Genomic DNA, 20344 nt, shown 5'->3' on the forward strand with positions numbered 1-20344 from the left:
AATATTACTTACACTAACTACTTGACCAAGGTCGTGCCATTTCTTTTTACACTGGCTTCCAGATCTCATGGTATGCACCACTGCGCAGTAATCTTCTGCAACTTGGTTCCAGCGTTTCTTCATTGCTTTAGGTGGCACTTTTATGTGACCTCTGTTGCTGGTATCTAGCTCCTGCCATCTCTGCTCAATGACGTTGACTAATATCTCCACTTCCTCATGCAAGAAATTCTTTGTTCTTGGCGGACGTTGTTCCATTGCTGTATTGAATTGACACTCTTATTTTTCAAAACACACAGTCCTTATTTTGCATGCACCTATGCAGCACCGGTTCTGCAAGTTTAGCAGTGAAAAGCAGCACTCACTGACTTCAGCAAGTGATTTCTTCAACAGTGCTGCTAAAAGCACTCCTTCAGACACCCAAAAATCACCAATATTCAATCCCAAGCCTTTCCAGAGGTCCACGAGACAAATCAGCACTTTTCTTTAAGTTCCTTTAAAAATGGCCGAGTGCCAATGTTTATCGGCTATTGCGCGGGCGTGCGCTCCAACACGCATGCGCAGGGCTGCCAGCACAATGTTCTCTCATTTGACTTAGCCCCGCCCCCCCTGGACTTGCAGAATCGGCGCGACTCTGTGGCTCTGCCCTTTTCTGCTGCCTGCGCGCTGCGCCGAGCTCCGAGGGACCTGCAGGGAGTCCGAGAATTACGAGGTACATTTTTGTCGCGCTTTTAGGCGCAATAAACGGACGTCCGTGTCGGGGCTGCGCCGTTCTAGGCGCGGCCCGAAACTTGACCCCAGAGAACGGGGAAACTTGCTACTTATTTTTTTGGAGTAGTTGGGGCCAACAAAAACAGGTGTAACTCTGGCAATATGCCAAAAAACAGCATTGGGGAAAATTAAGCCCAATGTCTGGGATAATACTGCATTTAAATTTACTGGAATTTATTCATATCAACACAGGTAACAGATGCTGCTAAAGATAATCGAGCAGGTTGGAATAGACTGCTGATGTCCCTGTGGCAGAGAATTAATCACTTCAAGCTACAATGATTCCACAACTTCAATATTTTCCTCCAGTATATATCTTGTCTACATTGCCAGAATAATTAGATATTTAATTTAGAACTGGAAACACTCTGAAGTGTAAGAATTGCAATTGGGACTTCCAGTCCAATGTTTTTGATAACTAACTTCATTGCATATGCACATTGCAGTGTCACTACCCCCAACATCAAATTCTCCTCCTCACTAATATATTAAGATGGATCTGCTGATTCGTACTCCTCCGATCTACTTCTTGCAGAACCCTGTCATCATGATAAGCCAAAGATCCATCTTATTGCTATGTGTAAAAGACTGCATATTTTTTGTATTTTGTTGTGGAATTTGGTAGCTCGCCAGCTGATGGCCACTTTCATTTGGTTACCGTCTGGGAGAAATTTAGAACTCAGCAGTCGAGGACAAAGGGTTTGATTAGGGCAGGGAAAATCGAGTACGAGAGGAAGCTTGCAAGGAACATTAAAATGGACTGCAAAAGCTATTATAGATATGTAAAGAGAAAAAGGTTAGTAAAGACAAACTGCAGTCAGAATCAGGGGAAGTCATAACTGGGATCAAAGAAATGGCGGACCAATTGAACAAGTACTTTGGTTCAGTATTCACCGAAGGAGGACGCAAACAACCTTCCGGATATAAAAGGGGTCAAAGGGTCTAGTAAGAAGGAGGAACTGAGGGATATCCTTATTAGTCGGGAAATTGTATTGGGGAAATTGATGGGATTGAAGGCCGATAAATCCCCAGAGCCTGATGGTCTGCATCCCAGAGTACTTAAGGAGATGGCCTTGGAAATAGCGGATGCATTGACAGTCATTTTCCAACATTCCATAGACTCTGGATCAGTTATTATGGAGTGGAGGGTAGCCAATGTAACCCCACTTTTTAAAAAAGGAGGGAGAGAGAAAACAGGGAATTATAGACCGGTCAGCCTGACATCGGTAGTGGGTAAAATGATGGAATCAATTATTAAGGATGTCATAGCAGCGCATTTGGAAAGAGGTGACATGATAGGTCCAAGTCAGCATGGATTTGTGAAAGGGAAATCATGCTTGACAAATCTTCTGGAATTTTTTGAGGATGTTTCCAGTAGAGTGGACAAGGGGGAACCAGTTGATGTGGTGTATTTGGACTTTCAGAAGGCTTTCGACAAGGTCCCACACAAGAGATTAATGTGCAAAGTTAAAGCACATGGGATTGGGGGTAGTGTGCTGATGTGGATTGAGAACTGGTTGGCAGACAGGAAGCAAAGAGTAGGAGTAAATGGGTACTTTTCAGAATGGCAGGCGGTGACTAGTGGGGTACTGCAAGGTTCTGTGCTGGAGCCCCAGCTGTTTACATTGTACATTAATGATTTAGACGAGGGGTTTAAATGTAGTATCTCCAAATTTGCGGATGACACTAAGTTGGGTGGCAGTGTGAGCTGCGAGGAGGATGCTGTGAGGCTGCAGAGTGACTTGGATAGGTTAGGTGAGTGGGCAAATGCATGGCAGATGAAGTATAATGTGGATAAATGTGAGGTTATCCACTTTGGTGGTAAAAACAGAGAGACAGACTATTATCTGAATGGTGACAGATTCGGAAAAGGGGAGGTGCAACGAGACCTGGGTGTCATGGTACATCAGTCATTGAAGGTTGGCATGCAGGTACAGCATGCGGTTAAGAAAGCAAATGGCATGTTGGCCTTCATAGCGAGGGGATTTGAGTACAGGGGCAGGGAGGTGTTACTACATCTGTACAGGGCCTTGGTGAGGCCACACCTGGAGTATTGTGTACAGTTTTGGTCTCCTAACTTGAGGAAGGACATTCTTGCTATTGAGGGACTGCAACGAAGGTTCACCAGACTGATTCCCGGGATGTTTGGACTGACATATCAAGAAAGTCTGGATCAACTGGGCTTGTATTCACTGGAGTTCAGAAGAATGAGAGGGGATCTCATAGAAACGTTTAAAATTCTGACGGGTTTGGACAGGTTAGATGCAGGAAGAATGTTCCAAATGTTGGGGAAGTCCAGAACCAGGAGTCACAGTCTAAGGATAAGGGGTAAGCCATTTAGGACCGAGATGAGGAGAAACTTTTTCACCCAGAGAGTGGTGAACCTGTGGAAATCTCTACCACAGAAAGTTGTTGAGGCCAATTCACTAAATATATTCAAAAAGGAGTTAGATGTAGTCCTTACTACTAGGGGGATCAAGGGGTATGGCGAGAAAGCAGGAATGGGGTACTGAAGTTGCATGTTCAGCCATGAACTCATTAAATGGTGGTGCAGGCGCGAAGGGCCAAATGGCCTACTCCTGCACCTATTTTCTATGTTTCTATGTTTCTCTGATTACACGTGCACTTGATTTGCATGATGGGTCAATATCACTTCAAAGGTTGGATGTGTGACCTCTGTCCAGGTAGACCACCTAAGGAATTTTCGGTACCAGGCACAGGTAAGTGAGGAAATAAACCTTAATCCTTGTTTTCAAATCACTCCATGGCTTGGCCCTCCCTGTCCTTGTAACCTCTTCCAACCTTCCAATCCTCCAATTCTGGCCACTCTTGCATCCTCTGTAACAGTCCTGTGATGAGCTATGTTAAAGGTGCTACATACATGCAAGTTGTTGTTGTAAAGTTAGTGACCTCGATGTGAGAAGGCAACCGCGTTTGGAGTTGATGGCCTATCTGGAGGGTTATCTAACCTTTCTCTGTACAAGAGTTGCTTTGTCCCACGGCTTTAAATATTGGACCAAAGATGCTGTCTGCCTTGTTTTGAACCCTACTCTGATTTATTCATTGTTAAGCTATCCCTTTTGAAGTTCTGTTCTTGCCATTCAGTCTTCAGAGTAAGTGAGGGTATAACTGGGTTCTTGTGTCAAGGTCCATCAGGAATTTTGCTTTTGCCAGCTAATTTTTGAACTTGGGCTGATGGAAACGCTCTGTGACTATTTGATCTCATGTATAAGATTTTCCGTAAGGACATACGTACTAAGTTGTGAGAATTATTAGTTTCAAAATGATCATTATTTTTTTAATGGTTTTAATGTACTGGTGAGAAATCAAATATTTTTGTGTAATCTGATTAAATCTACTGTGTTAGCTATCACAACTTGTCAATACAGTTCATTTTACTTGTCAATAAAGCTGATTTGTAGTTTATGGTCTGAGATATACAATCTGTCAGAGAGCTATTGCCAGTCAGTCAGAGAGACCAGTAGAGTCTTTTCAGTGAGTTTATCAGCAGTATTGGGGACTGTCTCATCTGGGGCTTTTACCTATATGGCATGTAAGGGATTTCACTTTAATTCATATTGCTATAAAGGTATGAGTCAGCTGACTAAAACCTTTATAGCTTGAAGCCATTTAGAATATTAAATCGGAAATAGTGAGAAGTTGTTGAGTACATTCCATAGCAGTTTGCACCCGATTGGTTCCCAGGATAGGATATTAGACAGGCCAGTCATCACAGATTTTTATTTTTGCATATTACATTCATTTTGAGATAATGAGCTTCATTATGAGGTGTTCTGACTAATATTTATCCCTCAATCAACATCACTAAAAAAACAGATTACCAGGTCATTATCACATTGCTGTTTGTGGGACATTGCTGTGTACAAATTGGCTACCACATTTCGAACATTACAACAGTGACTACACTTCAAAAGTACTGTAAAGAGCTTTGGGATTTCTTGAGGTCATGAAAGCCACTATATAAATGTAATCTTTCTTTCTTATTAAGATATGGTCCTTGGTATTTCTTGCCATTAGTCTAGAATGGGTTTTCATTCAATTTGCCTGCAGGGGAAATGGTTGAACCAGACATAAAGGTTTTGCAAGTCTTCACATCAAGGGGGTGATATCTTTGACTGGCAGTATGGCAGGTCAGTACCAAGAGAGGCACATAGGGTTGCTGGAGGCTTATCCAAGGAGATTGAAGCCTGTAACAGCGATAGGAAAGTAGGAAGGCAGAGGAGCAGTGATGAGTTGGGGTAGAGTTTCGGGTTGAGGGGAGGGGGGCTGAGGGGGGGGGGGGGTGCGGCAAAGTATCCAAGAAGGAAGAAATTTAAGTTGCATGACTGGGTGACAAGAAGGGCATGAGAAGGACCAAGAGAAGGGAAAAAGAGGTAGAAGGTGCATGGAAATGGTCACAGACACAATAAAAACTGGACTTTCTGGATGAATACCAGAGTTATAGAACTATACAAAGAACAGATTGACTTTTATGTTGAGTCCACTATTTTATTTTATTGTTAGTATACTCTCTTTAGTCTTGCAGAATAAACAAATGAATTGTTTAGATTAGGTAATGATGCAACACATCACATAATCAGTTCAGTTTGAAATCCAACATTACTAAGTGCTTTATAATGACATAAATCTTTATCTATAATAGACCATAAATAAGATAGAAACATAGACATAGAAACATAGAAAATAGGTGCAGGAGTAGGCCATTCGGCCCTTCTAGCCTGCACCGCCATTCAATGAGTTCATGGCTGAACATGCAACTTCAGTACCCCATTCCTGCTTTCTCACCATACCCCTTGATCCCCCGAGTAGTAAGGACTTCATCGAACTCTTTTTTGAATATATTTAGTGAATTGGCCTCAACAACTTTCTGTGGTAGAGAATTCCACAGGTTCTCCACTCTCTGGGTGAAGAAATTCCTCCTCATCTCGGTCCTAAATGGCTTACCCCTTATCCTTAGACTGTGTCCCCTGGTTCTGGACTTCCCCAACATTGGGAACATTCTTCCTGCATCTAACCTGTCTAACCCCGTCAGAATTTTAAACGTTTCTATGAGGTCCCCTCTCATTCTTCTGAACTCCAGTGAATACAAGCCCAGTTGATCCAGTCTTTCTTGATAGGTCAGTCCCGCCATCCCGGGAATCAGTCTGGTGAACCTTCGCTGCACTCACCCAATAGCAAGAATGTCCTTCCTCAGGTTAGGAGACCAAAACTGTACACAATACTCCAGGTGTGGCCTCACCAAGGCCCTGTACAACTGTAGCAACATCTCCCTGCCCCTGTACTCAAATCCCCTCGCTATGAAGGCCAACATGCCATTTGCTTTCTTAACCGCCTGCTGTACCTGCATGCCAACCTTCAATGACTGATGTACCATGACACCCAGGTCTCTGTTACATAGTCTTACATAGTATTTACAGCACAGGAAGCGGCATGCTGTAGACAGGGTTAAGCATTCCCTGCTTAGGCCTGGATCAAATCAAAACTCTGTACTCCTGCTACATCCAGACATGAATGGTAGTGGAGCATTAAACATCTAATGGGAGAAGGAGGCTCCATGAATATCCCCATCCTCAATCATAGGCGGTCCCTCGAAGCAAGGATGACTTGCTTCCACACCAAAAAGGGATGAGTTCACAGGTGTTTCAATGAAGGATCTAATATTCCAGATCCTAAACTAGATCCTGAAGTGTGGAAGATGCCTGTGTGGATTTTTTTAACGTGGATGGCCGTTGCACACCAGCCACCATGATGGCGGAGTCCAGCACGTCAGTGCAAAAGATAAGGCTGAAGCATTTGCAATCATCTTCGGCCGGAAGTGCCGAGTGGATGAGGCATATCGGTCCCTACCATCACAGAAGCCAGTCTTCAGCCAATTCGATTCACTCCACGTGATATCAAGAAATGGCTGAGCGCACTGGATTCAGCAAAGGCTATGGACCCTGACAACATCCCAGATGTCATAGAAACATAGAAACATCGAAAATAGGAGCAGTATTAGGCTATTCAACCCTTCGAGTCTGCAACACCATTCAATATGATCATGGCTGATTCTCTATCTCAACACCGTGGGCCCAATTTTCCAGACGATAAAAAACGGGCGCCCCTCTGAGCTGGGCGCCCGTTTTTCGCGCCTAAAACGGCGCCTAAAAAAAAAATTGCGATTCTGGAGCGTTCTGCAGCTCCTTGTCTGCCTGACGCGGCGCCCAGGGGGGCGGAGCCTACACTCGCGCTGATTTTGTAAGTGGGAGGGGGCGGGTACTATTTTAATAATTTTTTTCCTGCCGGCAACGCTGCGCGTGCACATTGGAGCGTTCGCGCATGCTCAGTGTGAAAAAAACATTGGCACTCGGCCATTTTTGTAGTTCTTTGTCGCTGTTTAATTTTTGAACATTTTTTTAATAAAAGCACAATGCCATCAGCACATCAGCACTTGCAGTCTTCTCACTTTCTCCTTCCCCCCAAACCCCCGCGGGAAGAATGGGCGCCTCCTACACCCCCCCCCCCGCGGGAAGAACGAGCGCCTCCTACCCCCCCGGCGGGAAGAACGGGCACCTCCCCCTCTCCGCGGGAAAGAACGGGTGCCTCCTCTCCCCTCCCCCCCACCCCCGCGGGCAGAACGGGCGCCTCCCCCCCCCCCGTGCGAAAGAACGGGCGCCTCCCCCCCCCCCGTGGGAAAGAATGGGCGCCTCCTCTCCCCTCCCCCCCCCCCAACCGCGGGCAGAACGGGCACCTCCCCCCCCCCCCGCGGGAAAGAACAGGCGCCTCCCCCCCACCCCCGCAGGCAGAACGGGCGCCTCAGGCTGACTGCAGCATTCTCCGTGCCTGAAGCACTTTCACACAGGTAGGAAGATGGTTTATTTAATCTTTTCTTTGCTTATAAATATTTATTCAGGTTGGATTTATTTGTATAATATTTGTAGAAGTATAAATAAGGATTTATTGTAGAATTTAATGAGTTCCCTTCCCGCCCCCTCCCCCCCCCCACCTTGTTCTGGACGCCTAATTTGTAACCTGTGCCTGATTTTTTAATGTGTAGAACAGGTTTTTTCAGTTCTACAAAAATCTTCACTTGCTCCATTCTACTTTAGTTTGGAGTACGTTTTCACTGTGGAAACTTTCAAATCAGGCGTCAGTGGCCGGACACGCCCCCTTTTGAAGAAAAAATTCTGTTCCAAAGTAGAACTGTTCTACCTGACTAGAACTGCAGAAAAAAAATGTGGAGAATTGCGATTTCTAAGATAGTCCGTTCTCCACCAGTTGCTCCTAAAAATCAGGTGCAAATCATGTGGAAACTTGGGCCCCATATTCCTGCTTTTTACCATACCCCCTGATGCCTTTGTCATGCTGAAGACTTGTGCTCCAGAACTAGCTGTGCCTCTAGCTAAGCTGTTCAAGTACAGCTACAACACTGGAATCTATCTGACAATGTGAACAACTACCCAGGTATGTCCAGTCCACAAAAAGCAGGACAAATCCAATATGGCCAATTACCACCCCATCAGTCTACTCTTAATCACTAGCAGAGTGATGGAAGGTGTCGTCGACAGTGCAATCAAGCGGCACTTACTCACCAATAACCTGCTCACCGATGCCCAGTTTGGGTTCTCCCAGGACCACTCGCTGCAGACCTCATTACAGCCTTGGTCCAAATATGGACAAAAGAGCTGAATTCCAGAGGTGAGGTGTGAGTGACTGCCCTTGACAGCAAGGCAGCATTTGACCGAGTGTGGCATCAAGTAACCTCTAGTAAAACTGACTTCAATGGGAATCAGGGGAAAAGCTCTCCACTGGCTGGAGTCATACCTAGCACAAAGGAAGATAGATGCTTGTGGTGGTTGGCAGTCAATCATCACAGCCCCAGAACATTGCTGCAGCAGGAGTTCCTCAGGGCAGTGTCCTAAGCCCAAGCATCTTCAGTTGCTTCATTAATGACCTTCCCTCCTAAGGTCAGAAGTGGGGATATTCGCTGATGACTGCATAGTATTCAGTGCCATTCGCAACTCCTCAGATAATGGAGCAGTCCATGCCCGCATGCAGCAAGATCTGGACGACATTCAGGCTTGGGCTGACAAGTGGCAAGTAACATTTGCACCACACAAGTGCCAGGCTTGACTATCTCCAACAAATGAGAGTCTAACCACTGCCCCTTGACATTCAATGGCATTACCATCGCCGAATCCCCCACCGTCAACATCCTGGGGATCACTATTGACCAGAATCTTAGCTGGACCAGCTATGTAAATACTGTGGCAACAAGAGCAGGTCAGAGGCTGGGTATTCTGCAATGAGTGTCTCACCTTCTGACTCCCCAAAGCCTTGCCACCATCTACAAGGCACAAGTCAGGAGTGTGATGAGTGCAGCTTCAACAACACTCAAGAAGCTCGACACCATCCATGACAAAGTAGCCCACTGGATTGGCACTCCATCCACCACCTTAAACATTTACTCCCTCTATCTGTACCATGGCTGCAGTGTGTGCCATCTACAGGAAACATTGCAGCAACTCGCCAAGGCTTCTTTGGCAGCACCTCCCAAAACCACAGCCTCAACCACCTAGAAGGACAAGGGCAGCAGGTGCATGGGAACACCACCACCTTCATGTTCCCCTCCAAGTTAAACACCATCCTGACTTGGAAGTATATTACCATTCCTTCATTGTCGCTGGGTCAAAATCCTGGAACTCCCTCCCTAAGGACTGTAACGGTTCAAGAAAGCAGTTCACCACCATCTTCTCAAGGACAATTAGGGATAGGCAATAAATGCTGGCCTTGCCAAGACACCTACATCCTGGAACAAATAAAAAAATCAGGCCATTTGGCACAAAACGTCCAAAACGATGTTTATGCTCCACATGAAACTCTTTCCACCCTTCTTTATCGAAACCTATCAATATATGCTTTTATTCTTTTCTCCCTCATGTGTTTACCTAGCTTTTCCTTAAATGCATCTATGCTAGTCGCTTCTGCTACTCCTTGTGGTAATCAGTTCCACATTCTAACCACTCTCTGAGTAAAACTGGGTGTCGCAGTTGTGTGAGGCGGACTGGTTGGGCTGGGTGCTCTTTGCTTTTCGTTCATTGTTCAGAGGTTTATATGTAACCTTTAGGGTTGCTGACCAAGGGGGGCCATGCAGCTCTTTGTCGGTCGGCGCGGACACGATGGGCCGAAATGGCCTCCTTCTGCGCTGTAAATTTCTATGTTTCTATCTTACATTTATAGCCCCAAGTTCTGGTCTCCCCGCAAGTGGAAACTCTTCTCTAATCCTTTCATAATCTAAAAGACTTCTATCATGCCACCCCTCAGTCTTCTCCTTTCTAGAGAAAAGAGCCCCAGCCTGTTCAATCTTTCCTGATTGGTATAACTTCTTAGTTCTGGTATCGTTCTAGTAAATCCTTTTTGCGTCCTCTCCAGTGCCTCTGTATCCTGTTTATACTAAGGGGACCAGAACGGTTCACAGTACTCCAAGTATGATCTGACCAAGACTCGATACAAGTTTAACATAGCTTCTCTGCTTTTCAATCTATCCCTCTAGAAATTAACCTCAGTGCTTTATGTCCTTTCTTATGGCTGTATTAACCTGCGTCGCTACTTTTAGTGATGGTGTAGCTGTGGCCCCAGATCCCTCTTCTCTTCTACTCCATTTAGACACATTTTCCAAGGAGTATGTGGCCTCCTTATTCTTCCTCCCAGAATGTACCACCTCACACTTATCTATATTGATGTTCATTTGGTTCTGCCTTTACTTGGGTCAAAATATAGGCACCTGGTCATAATCATTACCATTAAAACCTGCTTCGTTTTTATCTCAGTCCTTAGTCAATATGCAGGGCTGCAACCATAATATTTACACTTGATTGCCTCTGACAGTCTGTGAGTAGGAAACACATGGAAGAGCTGATTTCTCAGCCCTTTTATTTCAGTATTATCTCTACCTGTGATTTTTTTTGTAATGAGTTTAATTTCCAACCTTTGTTCTTCACTGAACTTTATTGACACAGAGGGAAAATCAGATCACAGCAACTGTCTTATCCAAGTGAGAATGATTGGATAGGAACCTAGCAGTGATTAGACTTTCAATGAATGTTTGTAGCAAGTAAACAGTACAGTGTGACAATATTACCTATTAACAAATATTTAATTGAGGGAGAGGAAAAGAATGGTGATATATATTTTGTAATAAAAGCAGAAATTGCTGGAAATACACAACCCCGAGTGGGTTACAGGCAAGCTGGGGATGGCCTGAGTGCAAAATGCACCCTGTAGGTTAAAATGGTCGAATATCGTTAAAATTGAACATTACAGATTTAAAACAGATTATGACATTTTGGGTACACCTGACATTTCCTAACCTCTCCCTTTTCCTTACATATGCTGACTAAACTGTTGCATTTTTCCAGAATTCTTTTGATTTTATTCCAGCAGTTTCTCCTTTTTGTGTTGTTGATATATTATTGTACTTCCCAGAGTCAAGATTACAGTTTAGTTCACATCAGTGAATATCAGTGAAGAATGATTAAGGAAAAGACATTGAAATGACAAAAGATTGCTCTCAGGAATACTGCTTGCCCAACTTGGATTTGATCAGACCAGGTTTTGAGTGGACTTTCTGGATTTCTAAAATTCAAAACTGCCTTTGAAAGTCTTTGCTTAAAGCAAAAGTCATTTGTTTTCCTATTTCCTTCTATAGCGTAGATTTAATACTGATGAACTCCCAGTAAGGACCTGCACTTGTATAGCCTGGACTATATGACCCACACTCCCTTTATATGGACTTCTAGAAGGCATTCGATAAGGTTCCACATAAGAGACTGTTAAGTAAGATTAAAGCTCATGGAATTGAAGGCAAATTATTGACCTGGTTAGGAGATTGGTTAGGTGGTAGAAGACAGAGAGCAGGGACAATAGATATGTACCCGAATGGAACGGAAGTGATTATTAGTGTCCCACAAGGATCTGTGCTTGGGTCTCAACTATTTATTATATTTATTAATGACCGAGATAACAGAATAGAGAGCCAAATATCCAGATTTGCCAATGACAAAGATTGGTGGAAAACTAAGTAGTATAGACGGAAACATAAAATTACAAAGAGACATTGATAGATTAAGTGAATGAGCAAAACTGTGCCAGATAGATTTCAATGCAGGCAAATCTGAGGTCTTCCATTTTGGACCAAAAAAGGATAGATCAGTGTATTATTTAAATAGTGAAATGTTGGGAACAGTGGAGGTCCAAAGAGATTTAGGGGTCTATGTACACCGATCATTAAAGGCCCAGAAATCGCAGTGGATGCCTCCGACCCGAAAACTTTCTACGAATCTATCTGGTGGCCCAGAATCTATCATGTGGTCCTGGGCCTCTATGTGAAGGCCTGCGTAGAGGCCCACATATCCCAGGGACTTCGGTGCATCGCACGCATCCCTGGGATCATGTGGGCCGGCCCAACACTATCCCAAGTTGGGGTGAATCACCATATGTATGAAAGGGAATAGCACCAAAATACACATAAATAATGTTTTAAAAACATCTCATTTAAAATTAATCAAAATGGAACTTATTAATTATTTAAAACTAGAATTACATTTTTTGAAAAGTAAATTTACATATTTTAAAGGACCTAAAAATAAACTTACCTTGCAGTGTCAGCTGTGGCTCAGTGGGTAGCACACTCACCTCCAAGTTAGAAAGTTGTGGGTTTAAGTCCCACTCCAGAGACTTGAGCACAAAAAATCTAGGCTGACACTCCAGTGCAGCGCTCCCTCAGCACTGCACTATCGAAGGTTCCATCTTTCAGATGAGACATTAAAGCAAGGTCCCATTTGCTCTCTCAAGTGAACGTAAAAGGCCCCATGGCACTATTTTGAAGAAGAGCAGGGGAGTTATCCCTGGTTTCCTGGCCAATATTTATCCCTCAATCAACATAACAAATAAACTAGGTTTTTTGGTCATTATCACAATGCTGTTTGTGGGAGAGCTTGCTTGTGCGAAAATTGGCAGCCACGTTTCCTACATTGTAACAGTGACTACAGTCCAAAAGTACTTATACAAAAGCAAAATACTGCAGATGCTGGAATCTGGAATAAAAAAAGAAAATGCTGAAAATCTCAGCAGGTCATGCAGCATTTGTGGAGAGTTAACGTTTCGGGTCGATGACCCTTCATCAGAACCCGAATCATACCCAAGCAAATGTGTGAGGAGACCAAACCTTACATCCGTCGCAAAGACAATCAGATTGTATACTGTGGGGTAATTGTGTTGTTAAGTCCAAGAAAGGCAGAGAGAAATTTGTGCATGATCTACATAGCATGCAACCCGGTATTGTCCTGATGAAAGCCATTGCCAGGTCTCATGTACGGTGGCCTGGAATTGACTCTGATCTGGAATGTGTGCATCAGTGCAACATTTGCATGCAGCTTAGTAAAGCACCAGCGGAATCGCCGCTGAGCCTGTGGTCGTAGCCATCTAAACCATGGTCCAGGATCCACATCGACTTTGCAGGTCCCTTCCTGGGAAAGTTGTGGTGGATGCTTATTCCAAGTGGATAGAGTGTACAATCATGTCATCCAGCACATCCACAGCTACCATTGAGAGCCTTCGTGTCATGTTTGCTACGCATGGTCTGCCTGACATAATTGTAAGCGACAACAGATCTTGCTTCACCAATATGGAGTTTCAAGAGTTCATGAAACTCAATGGTATCAAACATGTGAGATCAGCACCATTCAAACACACATCCAATGGACAAGCAGAGCGTGCAGTCCAAACCATCAAGCAGAGTATGAAACGTGTAACTCAAGGTTAATTGCAAACTTGCTTGTCACGCATATTGCTTAGTTACAGGACAATACCCCATACACTTACCGGGGTCTCCCCTGCTGAACTATTGATGAAGAGAGGTCTCAAGACCAGGCTCTCTCTTGTCCACCCTGACTTGAATAATCGTGTCGAATACAGACGTCAAAGTCAGAGTGGTATCATGATCACGCTATTGTGTCACTTGACATTTCTATCAATGATCCTGTGTATGTACTGAATTATGGTCAAGTTCCCAAATGGATCGCCGGTATTTTATGGCCAAGAAGAATAACAGAGTGTTTATCGTTAAGCTCAAGAATGGGCAGACATGCAGGAAATATGTCAATCAGATAAAGCTGTGGCACACGGATGAACCAGAACAGTCTGAGGAAGACACATTCAGTGACCAACCAACCTACCCTCAGTCATCAGAGGACTCTGCTGTCATCAATGAATCTGGACTTTCAATCCCTGACGTGGTCATTGCCACTCCCATCAGATCGGCTACTCAGCCCCCAGTCGAAACAGACTCATAACGCTCGTCCAAGGCTGGAGTTGAACTGAGACGTTCAACTCGGGAGTGGAAAGCCCCGGATTGTCTCAATTCATAAAAAGACTGTTACTAATATCTTAAAGGGAAATATTGTCATGTATGTATGCTTGGATTTACTAGCCACCAGGTGGTGCCACTGTCGGAGGTCATTAGGCTGTGCGCACGTGTGTGCGGCCCAGGTATAAAAGGCCAGCCATCTTGTAATGTAATCACTTTGGGCTCTAATAAAGTAGAGCCAGGTTTGTACCTTTTCAGAGTTTACAGTATTCAGTCTATTGAGTTATTGCATACACAACAGTACTGCATGCAGTTCTGGTCACCCCATTACAGGAATGATGTAATTGCACTAGAGAGGGTACAAAGGAGATACGAGGGTGTTGCCTGGACTGGAGAATTTTTGCTATGAGGAAAGATTGGATAGGCTGGGTTTGTTTTCTTTGGAACAGAGGAGACGGAGGGTAAACCTTATTGAGATGTATAAAGTTATGAGGGGCCTAGTTAGAATGGATAGGAAGGACCCATTTCCCTTAACAGAGAGGCCAACAACCATTGGGCATAGATTTAAAGTAATTGGAAGGAGATTTAGAGGGGATTTGAGGGACATTTCTTCATTCAGAGGGTGGGTGGTGGGAGTCTGGAATTCATTGCCTGAAAAAGTGCTTGGATGTGCACTTAAAGTGCTGTAACCTACAGGACTACAGACCAAGAGCTGGAAAATGGGATTAGGCTGGATCGCTCTTTGTCAGCCAGCACAGAAATGATGGGCCAAAATGGCATCCTTCTGTGCTGTAAATTTTTATGATTCTAATATAAAGAGGATATTTTTCTGCAGTTGTACAAAACCATGGTATCCACAAGTCTTCTTTGGCCTACTCCCAGACATATATATGCACAAAAGAGTCTGCAATTAATGCCCACCACCTGAATACAATTAACACCCAATTGCTACACAGCACTTGAATACAATTATCATCAAGATAGCAAGGAAGCAGAGTTGAAGCAGCTTCACTTTGGTGCTATTTCACTGCTCCTGCTTAAATGCAGTGTTGGTACTCCTTTCGAGAATCCGGAGTTTTGGTAATGCTGGATCACCTCTCCTGTTCCCGATACAGTTTTCAACTTGGCAAAAGATGGCACCCTTTCTGCTCTGCAAGCAATTTTTTGTAAGCATTACTAAGTACTATCAATAGTGATTAATTAGCCACCAATTACTGCCTTGTTCTTAGTGCTTTTTAAACAGGAACCTGCAAAAATATTTGAAATTACATATCTCTTTCATGTCCTGGCCAATATTTATCCCTCAAACAACATAACTACAACAGATTATCTGGTCATTATCACACTGCTGTTTGTGAGAGCTTGCTGTGTGCAAATTAGCTGCCACGTTTCCCACATTACAACAGTGATTATGCTCCAAAGGTACTTCATTGGCTGTAAAGCGCTTTGAGACGTCTGGTGGTCGTGAAAGGTGCAATATAAATGTAAGTCTTTCTTTCATTCTCATTTAGTTAAGTTCAATGAAGAATGGAGCAGTATTGAGGGGGTCGCATAAACCAAGAGAAGATTCTACATCGTCCATTTATCACTAATGATAGTGAATTTAAACTCGTTAAAGGCCACTCACCTTATGCATTGTTCCATTAGTCTTAAAACAAATACTACTTTAAAATACATTATTCTTCAAGGTATCAGTTTAAATAGCTTCATTTTTCATGTCCCCTGGGTCCTGGTTTGGTGAAAAGCAGAATCCATGGCTAAAGGTAGGAAGTCAGTGCCAACTTCACACAAACAAATGGGATCCTAATCTAAAATCTACACAAACCCTTCTTGAAACACAATATTTTAGCAGACAAGCATACCTAAGAAAAACCTTAACAATGAAACAAATAATGGGACATTAAAGCTTCAGCATCAACTGTTGCTGGCTCCTACTGAAAAAGTCAAAACATTACTGCATACAGGATGTGCTGTGAAGGTCATATTGCAGCAGTTTACTAAAGAACTTGAGCTTTGACTGTATGGCAATGCGATTTGGCTTCATAAAAGCAAAGAGCCCTTCTTAATCTTCCATACAATATGTAGATCTGTTTAAATCAGGGTAGGAAATACTAAAGTTGTAGTCCTCCGATCACATAACCCTTCCATTAACCATAATGAATTGAATCAAATCAACTTGAAACCTAACTCATCAATAAAAGGAGCACACAATCCGAGCAGCGGTCATAAATATCAGTCTTGTGTCTAAATCATACTCTCTCTATATGGTTCAATTAATTTTTTTAATCTAACTTTATAATTCCCAGCACAAGAAATGAGCAAATACATTATTTTATAGTGCCTTAAACATAGAAAAATGTCCCAAGGTGCTTCACACAGACAAAAATCGGCACTAAGTCAAAGAAGGAGACAATGGCTTTTAAGGAGGGTATTAAAGGAGAATAGTGAGCTGGAATGTTGGAAGGGATTCAAGGAGGGCATTTCAGAGCATGTGGCCGACGGCTGAAGGTATGGCCACCAATGATGAGGCAACGTAATGGGGATATCCTAAAGAGACCACAATTGGAAAAGTATAGAGTTGTAGGGCTGTGGAAAGTTACAGAGCTGGGAGGATTCAACCTGTGACGGTGGTTGGGGACGGGGATGGAATCTGTGGCAAGGGTAGAATTTGTGGCTGGGGCACAAGACAATGGCTCTGGTCTTCCCAATCTTTAACTGAAGGTAATTATAACTCATTCAAGACTGAAAGTCAGACAAGCAGTCTGACAATGCAGAGGCAGCTGAGAGAGATGGAGCTGGGCATCATCAGCAAACATGTGGACCCTGACCCCATGTCTTTGAATGATGCTGTCCTGCACAGACGCCTAAAACAGATATTAAGTCCCGTGAATATGTAAATGAGGGCCTAATGCCTGTTGAGGACCCCTTTTAGAAATTTGTGTCCGTTGAGCGGGGAAGTCTTTAAATCTGATCTGCTCAGGAATCTTCAGTGGCCCTGGCTGGTGCCAAAAAAATGTAGGTTGTGAAAAACGTTTTTTTTTAACTATTCATATGGAGCCAGAGGAACAGGAGAACCCCCATGGAGTCTCAATCACCTGCCCCCGCCCCCCCCACAAGGGCTGCTGCTTGCGAGGTAGATGGCCTGAAATTGTAGTCTTTTCTCACGCGAGCTGCTTGAGTTAGCAGTGTTAGCAGCTCACGCCATATGCTTATGAGGCCCACGGACCTCGTATTCTATCAATCCTTGCTTTGGGCGCTGCTGGCTTCGCAGTGCCGAGCCTGTATTTACCTCCTGAAATTTAACATCTTTAGGTGTGAGCTATATAAGTTAACACCGGTCACAATAAGTAGAAGAGCGAGAGAAAACTCAATTCAAATGGACACTGAAATGAAATTCTACTTGCATCTGGCAACTCAGCACATTTAAATCGCCTTCACAGCTGCCATCTGGATCTCTGAATGCACAACAAGCTCCGATGTTCCTTTTATCAATATGTTCTGCAACTACAGTACAATATAATGGTGTCATTTTTTTCCCATAAATTGTTCTAAATATACAGCAAGGCTTTCTAAAAGCTCTATAGGGTTTCAACTTGACATGACATTCAACACTATTTTTCCTGTCACACGCACTCTCTATGTTCTCTGAAAGCATGTGACGTCTCCTTAGAATTTTAAGTACTATGTCTTATTCAGTGATTTACAATACAAATTCATGCACCAATTGTTTCTGAATTTATCCAAATATATTTCATGAGTCATGATAGCTATGTTTGATTACACTGTGCCAATGGCCACTTAACAAAGCACAATACAATAACTTCATTACAAAATTATTCCCCTGCTAAATGCAACTGTTGGAATACAGGAAAAGAGCCCAGAATGAGACTTCCGAGTGATACAGTTCCAATGTAGGTTATTGTGTTTAGTGAAGGTGTTATTGTGCCTCAGTGACTCATTCAGGGTTAACAACAAAAACTGCCTACCTTCTGGAATCTGGCTTAAAGTTTCAGTACAACAATTCCATATCATATCTATGAACTGGAAACCAATTGTTTCCCTTCTCTACTGGAGCGACCTTGGACTATTCACACACCAAAATGCCCATGACTTCAGTTTTGATTGCCAGTGGGTTCAAAATAAGAAACATAAGAAATAGGAGCAGGAGTAGGCCATTTCACTCCTTGAGCCTGCTTTGCCATTTAATAAGATCATGGCTGATCTGATCATGGACTCAGTTCCACTTCCCTGCCCGCTTCCCAAAATATTCAAGGAGCACCAAATGCACAAAGTTTCAGTGAGGAATTTTAAACCCCCAAGGATGGAGTGGTGTGCGGGGGGTTTAAAGGTTTCAAAATTCTCACGACTCCAACCAACCCACTTTCGGTTTTGATGAATGCAAGTTGGGGGATGGGCGATCATTAAAACCTTTCAAGGAGGCTACCTGCCTTCATTGTAACTGAATTTTTAATTTTACACATAGATGCTGGAATTTCTGGGCCACGGGAATCCCAGCAGGTAAAAGTATGCAAAAAGAGCCTAATCCATGAGGCGTGCCTTTATTGCACTGCTTGTCGGCCAGGAGGAGCAGGAGTGCTTTCCCTGGCCCACCAAGCTTACCTCCACATGATCGTACCCCTGCGATATCCGACCCCACACTCCCCACAATGCCCTATCTCCCTGCTATGCCTGACCCCTCAAGATGCCCTACTCTCCACTATGCCCAATCCCCCACCTCCATGTTTCTCGTTTATGATTAGACAAATAATCTTTCAGAATTTTGAATACCTTTATCAAATTTCCTTAACCTTTTCTGTTTCAATGGAAAAAAAATCCAACTTTGTTTTTCTTCATGACCACATTTTCTGATTGCTGACATTATTTATCCTTCCTGAAATGGGGTTTGCAATATTCTAATCAATGCCTTGTACAAATTTAACATCACATCTTTTTTTATATATTTAATGCCCTGATATACAAATCTACAATACCACTAGCTTTTTAAAAGCCTTTTTAACCTGCCTGCCCAACTTTGAAGATCCTTGAATCTGCCCCTCGAGATCTCACTGATCCTTCACTGTTACAAAAACCAACCTTTGACCCCACTTTGCTTGCTAGCTACCGCCCCATCTCCAATCTCCCTTTCCTGTCCAAAGTACTTGAATGTGTTGTCGCCGCCAAAATCCGTGACCAGCTTTCCATGAATTCAATGTTTGAATCCCTTCAATCTGGTTTTCGTCCCTACCACAGTACCGAAACGGCTCTCATCAAAGTCACAAATTACATCCTTTGTGAGTGTGACAAAGGTAAACTATCCCTCCTCGTTCTTCCGGACCTGTCTGTAGCTTTTGACACAGTTAACCACTCCATCCTCCTCCAACGCCTCTCCACCAACGTCCAGCTAGGTGGGACTGCACTTGCCTGGTTCCATTCTTATCTATCTAATCATAGCCAGAAAATCTCCTGCAATGGCTTCTCTTCCCACTCCCGCATCGTTACCTCTGGCGTCCCCCAAGGATCTTTCCTTGGCCCCCTCCTATTTCTCATCTACATGTTGCCCCTTGGAGATAACATCCAAAAACACGGAGTCAGTTTCCACATGTATGTTGATGACATCCAGTTCTATCTCTCCACTACTTCTCTCGACCCTTGCTTGGTATCTAAATTGTCAGATTGTTTGTCTGACATCCAGTACCGGATGAGTAGATATTTTCTCCAATTAAATATTGGGAAGACCGAAACCATTATCTTTGGTCCCCACCACAAACTGTGTTCCCTAACCACTGACTCCATCCCTCTCCCTAGCATCAATCTGTGGGTGAACAAGACTGTTCGCAACCTTGATGTCATATTTGACTCAGAAATAAGTTTACGGCATAACTAAAACCATCTTTTTCCACCTCTGTAACATTGCCCATCTCCGCCCCTGCCTCAGCTTTTCTGCTGCTGAAACCCTCATTCATGCCTTTGTTACCTTTAGACTTGCCTACTCCAACTCACCGCTGGCCGGCCTCACACATTCTACACTACGTAAACTTGAGGTCATCCAAAACTCAGCAGCCCGTGTACTAACTCGCACCAAGTCATGATCACCCATAACCCCTGTGCTTTCTGAGCTATACTGACTCCCGGTTAAACAATGCCTCGATTTCAAAATTCTCATCCTTGTTTACAAATCACTCCATGGCCTTGCCCCTCCCTATCTCTGTA

At 43.6% G+C, this 20344-nt stretch overlaps 1 protein-coding gene across 4 annotated transcripts in view; it reads left to right on the plus strand.

The window, feature by feature from the left end:
- Positions 1-20344, plus strand: part of LOC139265182 (kelch-like protein 4) — a 224549-nt gene that overhangs the window by 60698 nt on the left and 143507 nt on the right. The window contains exon 5 of one of the 4 annotated variants that reach the window (XM_070882114.1): positions 9168-9191. The exons of the other annotated variants lie outside the window; for them this stretch is intronic. Coding sequence (XP_070738215.1) covers positions 9168-9191 — 24 coding nt within the window. The remainder of the gene's footprint in view (positions 1-9167; positions 9192-20344) is intronic. 4 annotated transcript variants of the gene reach the window in all.

Source organism: Pristiophorus japonicus, chromosome 6 (genome assembly GCF_044704955.1).
Source record: "Pristiophorus japonicus isolate sPriJap1 chromosome 6, sPriJap1.hap1, whole genome shotgun sequence".
Taxonomy (NCBI): Eukaryota; Metazoa; Chordata; class Chondrichthyes; family Pristiophoridae; genus Pristiophorus; species Pristiophorus japonicus.